Genomic DNA, 19,670 nt, shown 5'->3' with positions numbered 1-19,670 from the left:
TGCTACAATGTGTATTTTGAGATCATAGGCCAGAGCTCCAATTGGCTATATACATGGATATAAATTCATCTTTACCTGTTGAAGTCAATAGAGCTACACTGATTTACACCAGCTTAGGATCTGGACCATGAGGCAAATGTGTTCTGTATTGTTTTAATTAATGGATTACACCAGTGTTTATTAAGGTTGCACCTTTCTGACCACGGCTCACCAAAAGATAGCACAAATAAACCTGCAGCAAACCTGTTTTCACCAAAAGAAGTGTGACAGGATCCTTTCCCCCCCTCCCCCATTTCCATCCCCTCTCCCCCATAGGACGCAACAGCACTTTTTTTTGTCAAGAAAAGGTTGACCTTAACAGCGCATCCTTTTCTCCTGCATGGGGAGAGGGCCAACAGTAGAGCCCCCTTCCATCAGCCATCCTTTGCTTTTGAGCACATTAGATGATGTCATGGAGCAGGGACACCCTTGTGTGAGCCACGTTTACAAGTTTGTATCCCATTGGTGTTTAAGATGCAAAACACTGGTAGGAGTGTTTCTAGAACCAATTATCTACATTGTTGTGGTTTTTGTTTGTTTGTTTTGATTTTTGGGGAAAGGGGAGAGGAGACAAGGAGACAAACATTTTGAAATCTCTTTTAAAAAAAACCCTAAATGTGGGGATTAAAAAACGGGATATTTTCTGTTTAATATTCTCAAAATATTCATATCGAGAAGCTTTTTCATCTTCCTTATGGAAATGATCCTAGTGATCATGTGTCTGGTATTCATGTAAAGCATGTTACGGCTTTTACTTCCTTTATCCAAGATAGAGAACAACAGTGTTTCACTGAGATGATAATAGGTAGCAAACTTTTGTGAAAAAGTTATTTACAAGGCTAAACTGTCAGTTTGTATCACAATACTAAGCGAGGATAATGATAACCTCATATCGTATTACTACAGCTAATAGTTTTGTATAATAACATAAATCAAGTAATTGTCTTTCCATCCCCTTATCAAAGGAAAAAGATTTTTGAAACATGGCTTGAAAGCAATGTAAAGGAAGAGAACACTGCATATTCTAAAACATACTCTTTGCTGCATATTCTAACATTGTTTTGGCAGCCCTCTCCAGAAGGATGACCGTGAAATGGCTAACAGTCCTGGAACCCAAAAAATGTTTTAAAATTTACAATGCATGATAAGTAGCTTCTAAATATCTCTTCTTAGAATGTTGGTAGTATCTGTTGAAATATCTTGTTTGTGCAATACACATTTGTAATTAACAGTCGCAGAATGTTGTAATGTGAGTTTCAGAGTAGTAGCCATGTTAGTCTGTTAGTCAAATAAATTGGTTGGTCTCTAAGGTGCCACTAGTACTCCTTTTCGTAATGTGTGAGTGTTTAGCATTGACAGCATGTGTGCTAAGAGAGACAGTCCTGTAGCCCTTCATTTATTGAAAATAGCAGAAAAGTCTTCCAAGGCCTAAACCAGCTGTGTATCCAAGGGGTAGGTAGATAAACTGATATTTTTTATTGTTTTTTTTTTTAATCTTGGAAAAATTGCATTTGACTCAGGTCCTTTTAGCACCTCAATAAGTATTTGTTTGAGTGGAGGTTTTTGAGTTTTAATTCCAGCATCTCAGATAATGAAATCTGACAATATAAGCATGAAAGGTGAATCCCGACTTCATTGAAGTCAAGGGGAGTTCTGCCATTGACTTCACTGGAGCCAGAGATTTTACCCTAAGGCCCCAGACCTACAGTCAGATCCATGCTTGTGGACCTTTGTACTCAAGCCAAGCCCTAAGTGGCACATATTGTTTGGCAATAAACTCCTTTCATACATTTTCATGCATTTGTTTGTCAAAAATTGAAAGTTAGTAAAATTATATTCATAATGTAAATATTGTATTATACAACTTAAAATTCAAAAGATCCAAATGTGACTATTAAATTAATGTATTGGAATACTTGGGACAAGTATAAGGAATGTTTTGCTTTTAGGGCTTTGTTTCAAGTAGAAGAGATTCTGTTATGTCAAAGTGGGTTATTCTCCCTAATTTTTGCTGAGTTTTAAGTTTTTTTTGAGAGCCTCTTCCTTAATGAAATGAAGTGTAGTGTGATAACTGAAAGACAATATTTGTTTTGTTTTTGTAACTCCTATTGAGATGTAATGCATTGGAAAGATCTTCTCTTTTTGGTTGTCTCATAAGGGAGCTGTATGGTCTCTTTAACTTAACCATTAAATCTCCTTCTTTCTCCAGTCTCTGTTATCGAATTGCCTTTGTTTAAGAAGTTATGGAAAATGTAATCCATGTTACATCTTTGCTGTCTTAATTAAATGGTCCAAACAGTCGTCACTTGGAATGGGGAGCTAATGTTTTTGTATTCTCAGATTCTGTTCTTGCTGTTTAATTTCTGCCAATTGCATTTAATTCCTTTATTAAAAATATTATGTTCATTATATTTATTTAAAAATTTACATTTGATTCCTACTCTGGTGAAAATTATTGGCTTCTGATTTCTAGTTACCTTAAATTGCCTAAGTAAAACAAGAGAGCTGATAGCTTTACCAGTATTTGCTGTTCCAGAAATTTGTGTATGTTACTCTCCACCCCATCTCAACTTAACTTTCATATTCTCTTTATAGGGCTGCTCTTGGTCTGTCATATTTGTGGATCTTGACGCCCATAATCGAAACAGACAAACTCTTTGCTCATTGCTACCCCGAGAATCGAGGTCTCATGTAAGTAGCTTGATGGAATTCAGTTTAACAGAATATAGAAAAAATAAATTGGTGAGAACATAGTTCTTAGCTTTATTACCATTTTAATATCCTATTTAATAAAGGATATGAACTTGTTGGTTGGGAAGAAATTAGATTCTTCTGTTTAAATATTACTGCAGAATAGGAGCCATCTCTGCAATAGAATTATCATGGCCAACCTCTCTTTAATTTAAGAATAATTAGCGCTAGGTGAAAACAGTGGCCTAAATAATTTAAAACAGAAAGACCTATTGGTCTATGAATAAGCGCAGCCAAGAGAGATGTTTAAAGGGGTTTGAAGTCTCATGGGTGGTGTGCTTGTTTTCATCCATCTTGCACACTATATAGTGGCTAAAATATCTGCCGTTTTTAAGATATTTTTGTTTCATAGTAAACCCAAAGCCTGAGGTACTAAATTACTAACAATTTGAATTTGGGATTTCATCTGTTACAGAAGGTATATGAGTAAGGCCCGACCTAATTCATGGCCATGAAAAATATATCACGAACCATGAAATCTGCCCCCCCCCCCTTGAAATCTGGTCTTTTGTGTGCTTTTACCCTATACTATACAGATTTCACAGGGGAGACCCAACATTTCTCAAATTGGGGGGTCTGACCAAAAAGGGAGTTGTGGGCAGGGGTGGTCACAAAGTTATTTTAGGGGAGGTCACAGTATTGCCACCCTTACTTCTGTATTGCCTTCAGAGCTGGGCAGCTGGAGAGTGGTGGCTGTTGGCCAGGTGCCCAGCTATGAAGGCAATGCCTTTCCAGCAGCAGCGCAGACGTAAGGGTGACAATACCATACAATGCCACCCTTACTTCTGCACTGCTGCTCATTGCTCAGCCTATTGTCTCAATCTCAACTCCCAGGACTCTGGGTTGTCTTCTTCTCTAGGGCTCAGCTGCTCCCTCTCTGTGACTTTTCCAAGGTCTGTTAAAGTCTCTCTGGACAAATTGTCTCTCTGCTGTTCTGGGCAGTGCTCTATTCTACATCCAAGGCTCTGCCACTTCTCCAGTGGCTGGAAGGGGAACCTGGGCCCACTCTCTACTTCAGGTTCCAGCCCAGGGACCCTGTGCTCCACAACTGTGGTCTACTCACTCCCAGACCTGTTTGTTGCTTCCCTGGTCTCTGTCCTACTCCCTCCTTCTATTTTTTGACACCTCTGGGTTTACCACTTGTCTGAGCTTCCTCTGCTCTCCGTGGCTTCGTCCCTTTTTGCTTCTTGCCAAACCCTATTATCTCCAACACACCTCCCTCCTGTCAAGGATTGACTGCAGACTACTTCCCCCTTCTGTACTCAGCTTCTTAGCTTTATAGAAGCCCTGCCTGTTCCTGCCCAGGTGAGCTTCATCCTTAATAAAATGTTATTGATCCCTGGCTCCCCTCCAGGTGAAGCTGATGCAGTAATTTCTTCCTTTCCTCCCACCTTAAAGCAAGTTCATTTTTATTCTAGCTGAAGAAGACAGATTCCATACAAAGCTTTTAAGAAATTCTGGTTAACCGTATTTGCTCCTTAATCTTGCCAGCCTAGGTAATAAAGGTTCATGGTTGGTCTTGAAATTGGATCCCCAAATTACCAGTCTGTTCACTGGGCTAACTTAAAGGGTGCTTCCCCCCCTAAAAATAGAGATCTAGAATATCTTCAGTATATACCCCATGCAGGTTATCAGCTTAATAGTAGGTCAAATTTTGGGCCAAATAACTTATCTGTGTATCCTAGTTTTTAACGCCTATTTCTCAACAAATATTGTAGCTAATTAACTAAATACACAATTTCTTCTCTAACCTTATGCCTTTTTATTGTTGGGATTTTTAAATCTTCTTGTATTATTTTCCATGGTAGTTAAGTACAGAAAAACTGTTTTATCCGGCACGTCACCAACCAGAAAGCTCTATAAACCGGCATCTCTGATCTTCATTGAAATGCCAGTTTATAGTCTGGTTGGTGCAGGGCTGGCAGGGTGTGGGAGGGGTGCGGAGCACGGGCTCTGGGAGGGAGTTCGGGTGTGGGAGGGGACTCAGAGCAGTGGGTTGGGGCGTGGGAGGGGGTGCGGGGTGCCGTATCCAGGGGGTGCTCACCTTGGGCGGCTCCCCACAAGCGGCAACCCAGTCCCAGTTGCTCCTAGGCGGAGGTGCTGCGGGAGGCGCCGCTGCCCCATCCCGCCCTCAGTGCTAGCTCCGCAGCTCCCATTTGCTGGGAACCGCGGCCAATGGGAGCTGCGGGGGTGGCGCCTGCTGGCGGAGGCAGTGCACAGAGCCGCCCTCCATCTAGGAGCAGCCGGGACACTTCGCCACTTGCAGGGAGCTGCCCAAGGTGAGCGACCTACGGATCCAGCACCCCATACCTCCTCCTACACCCCAACCTGCTGCCCTGAGCTCCGTTCTGCACCCAAACTCCCTCCTAGAGCCCTCGCCCGAAACCCCAGCCCTGCACCTCCTCCCGCACTTAAACTTCCTCCCTCTTAGTTAACCAGCATTTTTCATTTACTGGCACCCCCCATTTCCCCAACATGCTTTTACTGTAAATAGTCTTTTTGCTTATATTCTGATTTCATATTTCATTCACTGGGTTAAGTTCTCTTTGATTATGCATGGAATGATTTCTAAGAGATGAAGAGAAATTAATTATTTTTTCTCTAGAACACTGATGCAGCACTTCTACCCTGCATTAGTTATCCTGCATTTGCTGTGGATGATGATGCTTTATACAGTCAAACACTTGATAAGGTTGTTAGAAAACTAAAAGGAAAATATGGGTTCAAACGATTTCTGAGAGATGGTTACAGAACATCACTGGAGGACGAAAATCGGCGTTACTATAAGCCAGCAGAAATTAAGGTAATGGAATATGTTACTGGAACACACAACATGCTTAGGGAGAAATTCTGCTCTTTGACATGAATGGAGATCTGGAGTTTTAAGTATTTGTTTTCAGAACAGAATTTGACATGTTTTTGCTGATGATTGCTGCTACTTGTTATGGTTTTAATACAGAGTTCTGCTTCTGCTCACTGCTGGCTCCTCCAGGTATCCTGTGAGTTTTGTCAAAAGCAGAAATTTTATTGAAAAATAGCTGAGTCCATTGTAATTACATGTATTAAAATGGTGCATTCACTATAGTTACATTTGTGTCAGCTCTTCCTGTATAGTTTTCTCTTTTCAAAGATTTTAACTAGCTTTATAAGAGTGTCTTTCAGGTTGACACTGGTCCATACATAATCTGATTTTGGTGTATGTTTTTTTTTAACCAAATTCTGAAATGTTAGTTTGGCCATCATTTTTATGGGTCCCACTGGTTTTCCAAAAGTAGACCTATTCTTATTGACACAGCTACATTTCGCCTGCTTGTTGCTCTCCGTCTATGGTGGATTCTTCTAGGCAACTATCACCTATCAGTGAGTTAATAGCTTTATCATGTCTATATTTTTTCCAGTGATATCCTTTAGTGCTGGAAAATCAGGCCTGTGTAATAGGACACAAAATTAGACTTCCAGCAAGAGTCTAGAGCAGGGGTAGGCAACCTGTGGCACGTGGGCCAAAGGCAGCACGCAAGCTGATTTTCAGTGGCACTCACTGGTCTGGGAGGGGTCCTGCATTTTAATTTAATTTTAAATGAAGCTTCTTAAACATTTTTAAAACCTTATTTACTTTACGTACAACACTAGTTTAGTTATATATTATAGACTTCCAGAAAGAGACCTTCTAAAAATGTTAAAATGTACCACTGGCACACGAAACCTTAAATTAGAGTGAATAAATGAAGACTCAGCACACCACTTCTGACAGGTTGCCGACCCCTGGTCTAGAGAGACCATATTGCGAAGCCAAAAAATTTAAAAATTTTGTTGTTTCCTCCCTGTAACCCTTTCCTCAATAGAGAGAGAGGTAGGGGTGTGTGTGTGTGTGTGTGTGTGTGTGTGGTGGGGCGGTGGGGGGTAGTCTCTCATTTTATATAATATAGAAGCAACCTAGTTGCACTATACTTAAGGCTGTTAAAGATTATATCATCTCTCTAGAAATAATATAATAAAAATGCTTAAATACATCTGTTTTTTATAAGGAGCTGAAAAAGACAGTTTTAAACTAGTCTTTACTTCAAGATGTCTCTGAAAAACAGAAGCAAAACAATGAGTGGAAATGGTTGTACTGAGACTGAGGGTCTTAACTTTGAATTACAGTCACTCCTCGCTTAACGTTGTAGTTATGTTCCTAAAAAATGCTACTTAAGCGAAACGATGTTAAGCAAATCCAATTTCCCCATAAGAATTAATGAAAATAGGGGGGTTTAGGTTCCAGAGAAATTTTTTTTGCCAGACAAAAGACACACACACACACACACACACACACACACACACACAGTATAAGTTTTAAACAGTTTAATACAGTACACAGCAATTATGGTTGTGAAGCTTCGTTGAGGTGGTGAAGTCAAAGGGTGGAAGAGGATGGGATATTTCCCAGGGAATGCCTTACTGCTAAATGATGAACTAGCACTAGGCTGAGCCCTCAAGGGTTAACACCTTGTTGTTAATGTAGCCTCACACTCTACAAGGCAGCACAAATGGAGGGAGGGGAGACAGGATGCCAGAGAGAGACTGTCATAAATATAAAGGGAAGGGTAAACCCCTTTGAAATCCCTCCTGGCCAGGGGAAAGCTCCTCTCACCTGTAAAGGGTTAAGAAGCTAAAGGTAACCTCGCTGGCACCTGACCAAAATGACCAATGAGGAGACAAGATACTTTCAAAAGCTGGGAGGAGGGAGAGAAACAAAGGGTCTGGGTCTGTCTGTATGCTGGTTTCTGCCAGGGATAGACCAGGAATGGAGCCTTAGAACTTTTAGTAAGTAATCTAGCTAGGTATGTGTTAGATTATGATTTCTTTAAATGGCTGAGAAAAGAATTGTGCTGAATAGAATAACTATTTCTGTCTGTGTATCTTTTTTGTAACTTAAGGTTTTGCCTAGAGGGGTTCTCTATGTTTTTGAATCTAATTACCCTGTAAGATATCTACCATCCTGATTTTACAGGGGGGATTTCTTTATTTCTATTTACTTCTATTTTTTATTAAAAGTCTTCTTGTAAAACACTGAATGCTTTTTCATTGTTCTCAGATCCAAGGGTTTGGGTCTGTGGTCACCTATGCAAATTGGTGAGGCTTTTTATCCAACATTTCCCAGGAAAGGGGGGGTGCAAGTGTTGGGAGGATTGTTCATTGTTCTTAAGATCCAAGGGTCTGGGTCTGTAGTCACCTAGGCAAATTGGTGAGGCTTTTTACCAAACCTTGTCCAGGAAGTGGGGTGCAAGGTTTTGGGAAGTATTTTGGGGGGAAGGACGCGTCCAAACAGCTCTTCCTCTCAATCTCAAATCTCAAAATGATTTCAGGTTAATCCCACTGCTGCCACCATGTCAAGGTTCCTCCCCCACTCTGAACTCTAGGGTACAGATGTGGGGACCTGCATGAAAAACCTCCTAAGCTTATCTTTACCAGCTTAGGTCAAAACTTCCCCAAGGTACAAAATATTACCCCCGTTGTCCTTGGACTGGCCGCTACCACCACCAAACTAATACTGGTTACTGGGGAAGAGCTGTTTGGACGCGTCCTTCCCCCCAAAATACTTCCCAAAACCTTGCACCCCACTTCCTGGACAAGGTTTGGTAAAAAGCCTCACCAATTTGCCAAGGTGACTACAGACCCAGACCCTTGGATCTTAAGAACAATGAACAATCCTCCCAACACTTGCACCCCCCCTTTCCTGGGAAATGTTGGATAAAAAGCCTCACCAATTTGCATAGGTGACCACAGACCCAAACCCTTGGATCTGAGAACAATGAAAAAGCATTCAGTGTTTTACAAGAAGACTTTTAATAAAAAATAGAAGTAAATAGAAATAAAGAAATCCCCCCTGTAAAATCAGGATGGTAGATATCTTACAGGGTAATTAGATTCAAAAACATAGAGAACCCCTCTAGGCAAAACCTTAAGTTACAAAAAAGATACACAGACAGAAATAGTTATTCTATTCAGCACAATTCTTTTCTCAGCCATTTAAAGAAATCATAATCTAACACATACCTAGCTAGATTACTTACTAAAAGTTCTAAGGCTCCATTCCTGGTCTATCCCTGGCAGAAACCAGCATACAGACAGACCCAGACCCTTTGTTTCTCTCCCTCCTCCCAGCTTTTGAAAGTATCTTGTCTCCTCATTGGTCATTTTGGTCAGGTGCCAGTGAGGTTACCTTTAGCTTCTTAACCCTTTACAGGTGAGAGGAGCTTTCCCCTGGCCAGGAGGGATTTCAAAGGGGTTTACCCTTCCCTTTATATTTATGACAGAGACAGAGACACACACCATGTGTGAGAGAAAGAGAGACGTGCATTGCCCCTTTAAGTATGCTGACCCCACTCTAAGTACATTGCCTTTTTAAGTAGATCAGCAAGTTGAGACAGCAGCTGCTGCCAGCAAGCTCCCTCCGTCCTGAGCCCTGTCCGGTCCCCCTTGCTCTGTGGAGATGGCCCAATGGAGTAAAGGAGCAGGGGGCAGGAGTGGGGTGAGGGGGACACCCTGACATTAGCACCCCCACCCTTCTCCCTGCACAGCAAGCAGGAGGCTCCCGGAAGCAGCTCCAAAGAAGAGGGCAGGAGCAGCACACTGCAGTCGGGGGAGGGACAGCTGAACTGCTGGCAATTGATAGCCTGCTGGGCGGCTGCTGCACAGGGAACTTAGAGGAGCGGGGAGCTGATAGGGGGCTACCGGCCCACCCTGGTTCCAAGCCCCCACCAGCTAGCTCCAACGGGCTGCTCTTTCTGCAACCAGTGGACAAAGCAGGCGGCTGCCAAACAACGTTATAAGGGAGCATTGCCCAGCTTTAAATGAGCATGTTCCCTAATTGATCAGCAACGTAACAACGAAACAAGGTTAACTGGGACGACTTTAAGTGAGGAGTTACTGTACATCTGCCCAGGGCAAGGAGGGCATTTGGTCTGGGCCTCAAGCTCAGGGGGGGCCTCAAATTTAGGTATTCGTTAATTTTTTTGCATTTGATCAGTTTCACAACTTGTTTTTATACGCATCCCTATCGGACCATAATGTGACACACTCTCTTAGCTTAGAGCTGCAAATTTAAGCAAATAAGAGATGTGATTTGATAAAAGACATAATTTTTTTATTAACTGATAGATTTTGTCATATTGTAGAGTTTAAAATATTCATAAATATTAATAAAAATGTGTCTATTCTGATGGCACAAGATGAGACCATGTGTCATCATTTTTTATTTTTATAATGGCTAGGGGCCTCAAAACCTGGAATGGCCCAGGCCTCTCTGGACCTCTGAGAGGGCCTGTGGCTCTGCCCTTTGTGGTCTAATGCTGGCCTTACTTAAACTTTTACTTTTAGTATTTAACTAAATTTGTATTTAGTATTTCAGAACATTATATTATTTTTTCTAGATCATATTCTTCTCACGTGAAAATGTGAGCTTCCAAGATTGAGAATGTTTCAGTACTTTTTTTTAGGAGGAAACAAACTGGAAAAACTTCTGAGTTATTAGATTACGCAGAATTGTGCAGTCCATTTGATTGAGATGTGTTGTATCTTTGCATGTGCTGTTCTGAGAGAATGTTAAGTCAGCAGTTTAATCATTGATTTGTCTGATGATAAATGTGCTTACATTTAAATTCAATGAACAGCTGGTTTCACATAACAAATAGGCAGGTTATTTATCACTTAATTTAATTTCACAGTTGGCTACAGTCTGGGTATATTAAAAACAATTTCACTGTGTTTTTGAATATTAATGTCTATCAGTAAAGGTTGTCTGAATTAAGTTTCCATTTTTCCTTCAAATACTTTCAGATGTGTCTTAATTAAATAAAAAATCTTCTGAGAATATAACTTAGACTATGTAAATTTATTACTTGAATATATGCTATAACATGTTAAAAGCACAATAAATCTCCATGAAACAAGAAAAATGATCTGTATTTTAAAATGAAGAACTAATGTACTAAAATAATAATTTGTATTCATTTTTATCCTCTGGTTTAAAAGTGTATTTGAATGCATTTCTTTTAAACTAAAATGTTGAAATTTTTTTTCTTTTTAGCTGTTTGATGGGATTGAGTGTGAATTTCCTCTGTTTTTTATTTTCATGATGATTGATGGTAAGTATGGCTTGACACTAGTGTTTGGTAAAGACATTAGAGGCTGGTCCTTAGAGAGCAGAAATGAAATTATTTTCCTTCCCTGCAAGAGTAAACTGTAATTCAGTGATACAAATGTCTCATTGATAGGTCTGCCTCATGAGTCAAATACAATGAATTATTTCAGATATTAAGGGTGAACCATTTCTTTGAATAAAATCAAAGATACAGATAGCAATCACTTAAGTTAATAATAACGATGCATGGTTCACAGACACAGTACACAATTCTAGAAGTTCAGATCCTGCTTCAATCTTTAACTAAACCTGTGGGAGCGGCTTAGCTTTTCCTTCGCCAGCAATCACCTCCCTTAATCCATGGGCCCTAAAATGCCTACCATTAATCTTCTTCCTTACTCTTGTCATCCATCATTCTTACTCTCTTTAGGTTATCAGGGACTCCACCATTGCAGTACCTGGCTGTGTGTTTACTAGAACTTGGTACCTCCCATTTTCTCTCTCTCAATGGACCTGAGATGCACCAAACTCCAGTGTGTGAAAGAGGTGAAAGTGGGGCTTCTAAAGAGCAGTATACAGGAAAGCTGGATTTTGCAGCAAATCTTTAAAAGAGTGGGTGTGCTGTGGTAAATCAAGCAGAATGCAGGAGAGGATAAATAAGCAACTCAGAGATCTCTTGGTGGCAGGAGAATACTAAAGCTAAATTTCTTTACAAGATGCCTGTAAGTTTCGGAGACATGTCAGAGAGGTTATTGGAATTGTTGAAGGTGTGGAGGAGAACAATGAAGGGAAGGAGGGAAGCAGAAGCTCTTATGGAGGTAGCCAAGGAAGTTTTGGAAAAGAGGGTTGAGTAGAGGGGATTTCAACAGAGTAGATCAGAACCTTCTAAAAAAGGTTTTGCCATCAATTTGTTTCCAAGAAATTCCCTTTATTATCTGAGCAGCAGATCAGATTTTCTATTTTGGGTAGGTAGACTACAGTGTGAGGAGTGGTAAGGATGCCAATACACAAATGAACATTTCCTTTAGGGATAGACATTTGCAGTTTTCACAAGGAAGCCAAATATGCTGCAGAGAAGGCTCTGATAGGTTCCCCTCACATGGAGCTTTAGACAAGCAGAAAATGTTTACTGTTCTACTAACTGTGGATGGGAATGGTTAAGAGAATGTTGTCTCTCTTACTTCTGTAAGCTGAGGGAAAAACTACAAATTTCATAGCTTTAAAAAACAGTTATAGCCTTTCGCTTCTGATACCTTCATCTTCTTGAATAAAATAAATGTGAATTTAGCTGCCTCTGTGCATGTGTGCATTCAGAGTACTAATATCTGCTGCTCTCTTTTTTGTAATATGTTTTGCCATCAAGATTAGGCTTCAAAAACCTCTACTACAAAAGGCAGTTAGGCTGCTTGGTGTCTTTGCCATAATGCCACTCTAAAAATAAGTTCTCTATTTGCATGTGGGAAAATTGCTATTTCCAAATTGCTCATTGGTCTGTAATATTAAACTCATGTAGTGATGAAAACAACTGTGGGTTAATAATGAAAATAGAATGTCCATGGCAGGCCAGAGAAACCTTCATCCAACTGCCACCCAGGAAAATATATAAAGTACCTTGTCCGCTGGTTGTAAAATAAACAAGTGAAGAAAATCAATGATCAAAGGAGGCAATTGGCTGAAAGACATGAAGTAAACAAGTGTTTCAAATTTTTGAATCAAATCTTATTACTTTATATCATGACTTAGTGGTAGAAGCCATAGTGGGATAAAATATTGGTCAGAATAACCATCACCACGAAAGAAAGTATATGTTTCTCAGTATGGGAGAAAAAACATCTCTGAATCTCCAAATCTCCACACCTAAAGTTAATACAAAATTTGAAATATGTAGAGAGAGACTAATAAAACTGGAAAGGGAAAATGAAATTTCAGAAAGAGTGAATTACCCCTACCATGAATGCTTACTCTGTTGGAAGCAGTTTGTCATCACGTAACACCCTACCCCCACCCGCTCTTATCTACAGGGGAAATTATTTCAGCAAAGGTACTCTGAGCTTTGTGGCTTGAGTGGAATAGCGGAATATAGACAGTGGTAACAGAGATTCTTAAAATCAGTCACTGATCATTTAAAAAAATAACCATCATCACAGCAATGAAATTCTTCTGTGCTCTTCTAAAATAAAATGACACATTTCCCAACAAATATACACATCTACAATAATTAATTTTGGCTTAAAGCATTTTGTTCGGTTATACCATGAGGTAACACAGGTTTTCCAATATTTTATTGATATACATGTCAGCTTTTCTGTTGTCTGTCAAATCACAACTTTCTAATGTTTGAAATTGGGAGGAGTGGATGAGATTCTGAAAATTATATATTCTGGAATTAGTTTTGCGTTTTCTTTTAACATTAACAGGAGCTGTCTCTTAAATTTCGCATATGTCACACTTATTATTTGCCCTTTTCCAGATGTTGTTTGGTATAAATGGCTACTGGATTTTCACATGCAGCTTGTGATGATTTTTATTTACTAACATCTGGTAATTGAAATAATTTGCAAATAAATGCTGTCAAAATATTCATTTCTTTGTCATGTCAACACAGTGCTCAAAAGTATGTTGATGAGAGGTCACTGTTCTATAGTCTCAATGTGTTTTTAACATACCCTTTTTCCTTGCACAAACCTTCACCTGCCAAGATTTGCAGTTTTGTTTTCTGTTGCATTTATTTCTCCTTAGCTCTTCTTACATATGCTGTATACGTAGCAATATTCCAAAATATATGGAAATACGTTTGCTAAGATATTTTCTTGCCCTTTAGTATTACAAAATTGGGTGAAAAAGAAAAACCCTCTAAATAGTGTGTTCAGAGAACTTCCCATCAACATTCTGTTATGAAGGTTGAGTTTAGACTTCTTTTCAAAGCCCTGGTTTAATTGGAATAGCCAGTTGGCCACATTGGTATGCTTAAAACAGATTATGAGAAGAAATTTTAGAGTTTAGGGAAATGTAGATTAAGAATTTTATATGTTTAATAAAAATGTGTTTGTTTAATTTTTTTCTGAGCATCATACTATTTTTTTTTCAGTTCGTGTGTTTTTAGTGGTCTATGTTTTCAGGACTCCCAGTGTCACACACAGATGTATTTCTTCCAGACTCAGTACCAGGGTACTTTCCTTGTGGGGCCTTTCTCAGGAGAAAATTATTTAGCAATTTTAATCTTTTGTGGATGAATCATAGAGTGTAGAAGGGGATTGTGCTAGACAAGCCAGTTTCATTATTGGGAAATGTCGTGCCCGTTTTCTGCTATTCTCTGTGATTTTTGGAAACTACAGAAATCCTTCGCGACAAGGGTATGAGGGGAACCTGATGGCAGAACGGAGGAGCAAGTATAAGATGTTATGACAGTTTGAAAATTGACTGTTACTATTCGTCAAAAGAGAATCAGCTTTAGAGCTCCAGAGTAGCGCTGATGTATATTAAAGGAAATTAGCACATCCCAAATTCCCTCCACCTTTCCTAGTTGGTAAACCGTCCCCAAACCCCTTCAAGACACAATTTTACCCCTTCAAGGTCAAGCGTAGTTGATTCCTCCCAACTTTGCTCTTGGTATTAAAGATACTGTGCCTTCATAAAATGTATTAAGGGTTTTTGGATTGGATTTTCAAAGGGGCATTATAGGATTTAGGCATGTGAATTCTTTTGAAATTCAATGGGAGTTGGACACCTAATTTTCAGGTATCTGAAAAGTCCATCCTAAAGACCTAGAGCTTGCCCAGGAAAGACTGGATCGCTCAGAGCATGTACAGTGGGATATAAAGTCTACACTGAGAATACTAGCTCTCTAGCTTTACTATTGGGTGGCTATTAAGAAGCCTATGTGAAATGAGTCTGGTAGCCTCATTTGACTTTTTAAAAATGGACACGTATTGCATCATTTAAAAAAAAAAAATTGCAGCTGGCACTTCCAGCCTCCTCCTTGACAGTCTCAGCAAAGGTCAAAGAATATGGCCATAGAGACTTTACTACCATCTTGCCCTTAGCCCTCCTCTGTGAGGGAAAGGTTTAGCAGAACTGTTACCTTGATAGAAGTCTCCACCCCCCACCATCCCCCATATAGACATCATTATTCTGGTATAAGAGTGGCTTTTTTTAGCTTAAACTTCTTCCCAGCTTGTATAAACTAAATTGAAAAAAGGCACTCATACTGAAATGGGTGACTGCATGTGCGGGTTATACTGATATAACTGTATTGGTTTAAATTCACAACTTAGGTTATACCCAAAAAAGCTTTCCTGCATAGACAAGACCTTAGAGTGCTCCCTCCAGGTCAGGACTGAGACATACTGGCAGGGCAGCATGGGGACACTGCTTTGGCACTGCCTGTGCTGGATCCATTCTGCAGATAACTCATTCGGGTCCAGTCATCAGCGATGTTAGTATAGACCTTTTCATGATTGCTAAATTCAAGTGTAAAAAAAAAAGTTGTTTATTAATTGAAATTTTACTTGGTTATTTGTAGGAATTTTTAGAGGAAATGCGGAACAAGTAAAGGAATATCAGGAGCTTCTGGATCCTTTGCTTCAACAGTCAGCTGAAGGTAGTGTGCGATAGTAGTTTCAAGGAATTGTAGGTTCCTTTGGGTTATCTGAACGTTTTATAAGTATACTTAAGTTTTCTAAATTTTTTTGCAAATACTGTAGCAACAGAAGATCAAAGTAATGTGGAAAGAATATATTGTTATGAGAGTAATGCTTCACAGCACTTAATATAATATATAATATCATAATTTTATTATAATTTATAATATAAAACCTAGGTTTTTTTTCTTCCGTAAAAACATATCTAATTAGAAAAGGAGTTCATTATCTGGGAAAAGAATTGATGATGGTTTAAATGCAAGGTTTACTCAGAAACCTTTTTTTGTTTTGTTTTGTTTCATTATTTACAAAGATTACGATGACTATGCTTGGAAAGTTTGGTTACTAATATTCCCAATGTCAAAATATTCCACTCTGAGACAAATATAAGTAACTGCTTTAATTATTCACTGGTTCTCAGCTTCAACAGCAAGAGTGCTCTAAAAATTATTCAGTATTTGAATATGATACAGATTCTAGTTTGGATTTAGCATGCTGTGAAAATAACAGTATTTTAGAATTATTTGGAATGTTCTGTCTTCTAAATCACTCGAACTACAGTTTTAGTGGAACTGCATACTAGGAAGCTCACAGATGGACTGAATGGGTATTTTTCCACAATGAATAAGGAGACCACGGATTAAATGAAAACAACAAAAATGGTCTGAATAGAGCTCAGGCTTAGACTATTGATAATCCAAGCCTAAAGTTTTGAGTTTCGTAGAATAATGTGTTTTGTTAATAATAATCAGATATTCTACACATCTATGGCATTGTGGATTTTATGGTATTCATTTTTGTCTATGCAAGAATCTTCTAGTCTTTGTATCATTCCTGGATCTTGCAGTTTTAATTAAACTGAGTCAATTGCTCACAAGAATTGAAGAATTGTCATACTGCAGCCGACCACAGTGCAAATCTTGCCACCTCATTAATCATCCTCTTTTCCAGATGATTGATTAATACATTAAGCAACATGATCTTAAAAAATAATCTTGTGTGCTGACTGTTAACCTTTGTCATCACCATTTATTTTTGATCTGAACTTTTCTGACTTTGAGCCATTTTCTAGTCCCTTAGAGTACTTCATATGTCATTCTATTTCTTAATTTCTGTATTAGCCTCTTGAGAGTGATTTTTTTTTCTTTTGTCCAGAGATATTGTCAGCTGATTTGCCTTCATTGGCTGTTCTGTTGAAATGCTCAAAGAAACCTAGAAAATTAGTGAGGCACAGTCTTTTTGTTTGCAAGGGGCTTGCTGGTTTGTCCAAATCATACTGTAATCATCTAGATGTTTTATAATTCTGTTTTTAAATGGTTGATTCAGCCAGTTTACATGGTAATGAAATAAGGTCTACGAATCAGTAATTCACAGAAACACACTTGGTAATTCCATGGGAACACCACTTTCTATCCTCCTGTGTGCCAGTGTAATAATTGTGCCATTTTGTTTCATGCAATTTCATAGAAGTTAAATTTTACTTAAAGCAAGATTTTGATTAAATATCTAACTTTGCACTGAATACATGCAAAAACTTGGAATTTACACATGATTTATTATAAAGCTATTTTTCCTTGAAAAGAATCTGTTTATCTTTATGATTTTTTTCACAAAATGGGTCTAATTTTGAGTTTGTAAAGAAATGCAAAAAACCTCTTTATTTCCAAGTAATTTTGATTATCTGTGAGTATTTTGCTAATTTCTAGACAGCATACCTTTTTTTGCTATCTATAAATAAATATTCATTCTGCTTTGCCCTGAATAGAATATTAAGAGACGGTACATTTGTTCAGTAAAGAAATCATGTAAAAATGATGTTCAGGCATAAATAAAGTAATGTTTAATATAGCTCTCAGTCTGCACTGCCTTGGAAGGATAACACAATGCTGGCAACCTTTCAGTTCAAACAGATTATCAGTGTATATTTTTTCCATTTTAAATTCACTTCAGTTTTATAAGGGAAATAGTTTTATATATTTACGTAATGTATTTATTTTAAAATTCCACAGGATATCCTGTTGTACCCAGGTATTATTATGTGCCAGCTGACTTTGTTGAATTAGAAAAGAAAAATCCTGGTAGTCAGAAACGATTTCCGAGCAACAGTGGACGTGATGGAAAGCTTTTCTTGTGGGGACAGGCACTGTACATCATTGCAAAACTCCTGGGTAAGAGGAAATGGATAAAACTAGATTCAAATCATGTTTATCACACTGCTAGTAATAAAACATATATTTCTTGTCAACATTTTTTTAAACCAATATACATATCCAGATTTAAGTTTTGAATGGACTCTGGATAGTTATTTTGTATGTGTGTGTATATAGATATGTATGTATGTATGTATATAAAAATCCGTCACTACCTCTCCTTTGATAAATATGTGGAGTTCAGTTCTGGAACAATCTTTCAAGGGGAGTAGTGGGGGCAAAAAACTAACTGGCTTCAAGACTGAGCTTGGTAAGTTTATGGAGGGGATGGTATGATGGGACTGCCTACAATGGCAGTGTACCTGTGTGTTTTCCCATGTTCCTTCACGTGTGAAACATCCTGTCAGCTTTTTAAAGTTTCAAGCTTTCCTCTGATTCCACCCCCCCATACACTTCTCTATCCTTCAGCCACTAACCTTTGCTTTCACTCCCCTGCCAGCATTATAACATCATATACTCCACCCTAATACATTAAAATCATATTCTGAACCAATAACTCCTTTAATAAAACTCGAAGATTGCACAATTAAGCACTCAGAACAGGAAATGCCAGATTTACGGTTTATTGTGCCAATGACTGGCCTAACTTCGAAACTCCTTAGAAAGTTAGGTCACCAATTAAAACTCCATAATGACTAAACGAATTAGTTATTTTCATTGAGATTGAGAAAATTGTCATTGCTGGTAAATTACCTGAAATACAAAGTCAAGGATCCGATGAGAGAATAAAGTTTGGGAATAAAGAAAAAAGAGTGGGGGGATATTCATAAGAATAAAGTTCTATCAACTTTCAAACACTTTTCAATATTGCACTGTGCATTAGGAGAGATGGCGCTTTTTCACAAAGTAGACATCTTCATAGAGGGTTGGTCTTGTGGACACATTTCTTCACAACTTGCCAATTATGATCCCATTCTTCTGACCAGGCTCAAAAATGAATGTGACTCCTCCCAGTGAAGCAATAAGCTGGCTAGCCAGGGTGAGACTATATTTGTACCACCACCCCCTTTCTACCTACCAGACCACGTTTGCTGCAAATTAAGTGAATAAAGGAGTTGTGTACTGTTTATTGTTTAGTATATTTAATTGTAATATTAGCAGTCAATCTTGTACTTAATGTTTTAGATGCCACTTCCTACTAAGATTGGTCAAATAGCTGGAAGAAATAGGTATTGAATATATTTGATGAATTCCAATGGTATTAATCTAATAGGTTTGCTAAATAGTATTTGATCGGCTCTGTAGCTGATGAATACTGGTAAAATAAATCAAATGAAATATTTGCCAAGCTGTTTGACCAGCTCTACTTGCTACATCCCCTTGCTTCTGTTTTACTTTCTTTCCCTTCCTGTTGTTACTTTTTCTGTCCTGTAATTAATCATGTTGAATCATTTCCTAAGTTATCATTGGTGTCTTTCCTCTTATCTTCTTATTTAACTTTTTCCCATGTTGCATTCGCTACTACAGGTTGATCACTAACAGTTATATGCAGGTGTTCAGTATGAATCATCACTGGTTGATTGGTCAGATGAGTAACATGATATTGGATGAATGCAAAAATTTTCTGCACAAATACTCTTACCTGAAAACTTATTCCATTTCTTCAACTACTCTACTCATAGTTTTGAATCCCACTGACTTGTTGATTGATTCCCTTCCCTGTGAGCTGATATAAGGTTCAATTCCAAGGAGTGAGAACATAATTTCCACTCACCATTAATACAGTGACCCTGCATCCTCCCCCTCCTTTCCTTTTTATTGACATTCAGGTTGGTGTTTTGTATCAATTGTATACACCTATTTTGCTAAACATTGTTATGTGGTTAGTGCAGGTGTGTGTGTGTGTGTTTTGCAGGCTTTCCATTGTGCTTAGGGCTATGGGTGACTGTCAGTTTTGGGATCAAAAGC

At 38.6% G+C, this 19,670-nt stretch overlaps 1 protein-coding gene across 6 annotated transcripts in view; it reads left to right on the top strand.

Moving 5' to 3' along the window:
- Positions 1-19,670, top strand: part of PHKB (phosphorylase kinase regulatory subunit beta) — a 209,795-nt gene that overhangs the window by 121,889 nt on the left and 68,236 nt on the right. For all 6 annotated transcript variants that reach the window (XM_073307739.1, XM_073307737.1, XM_073307738.1 and 3 more), the window contains 5 exons: positions 2,635-2,730; positions 5,396-5,593; positions 10,859-10,916; positions 15,435-15,512; positions 17,562-17,720. In XM_073307739.1, the coding sequence (XP_073163840.1) occupies positions 2,635-2,730; positions 5,396-5,593; positions 10,859-10,916; positions 15,435-15,512; positions 17,562-17,720 (589 nt within the window). The remainder of the gene's footprint in view (positions 1-2,634; positions 2,731-5,395; positions 5,594-10,858; positions 10,917-15,434; positions 15,513-17,561; positions 17,721-19,670) is intronic.

The sequence above is a fragment of the Lepidochelys kempii genome, chromosome 12, assembly GCF_965140265.1.
Source record: "Lepidochelys kempii isolate rLepKem1 chromosome 12, rLepKem1.hap2, whole genome shotgun sequence".
In the NCBI taxonomy this organism is placed as follows: domain Eukaryota; kingdom Metazoa; phylum Chordata; order Testudines; family Cheloniidae; genus Lepidochelys; species Lepidochelys kempii.
Note: the sequence above shows the minus strand (reverse complement) of the source record. Positions and strands in the feature narration are given on the sequence as shown.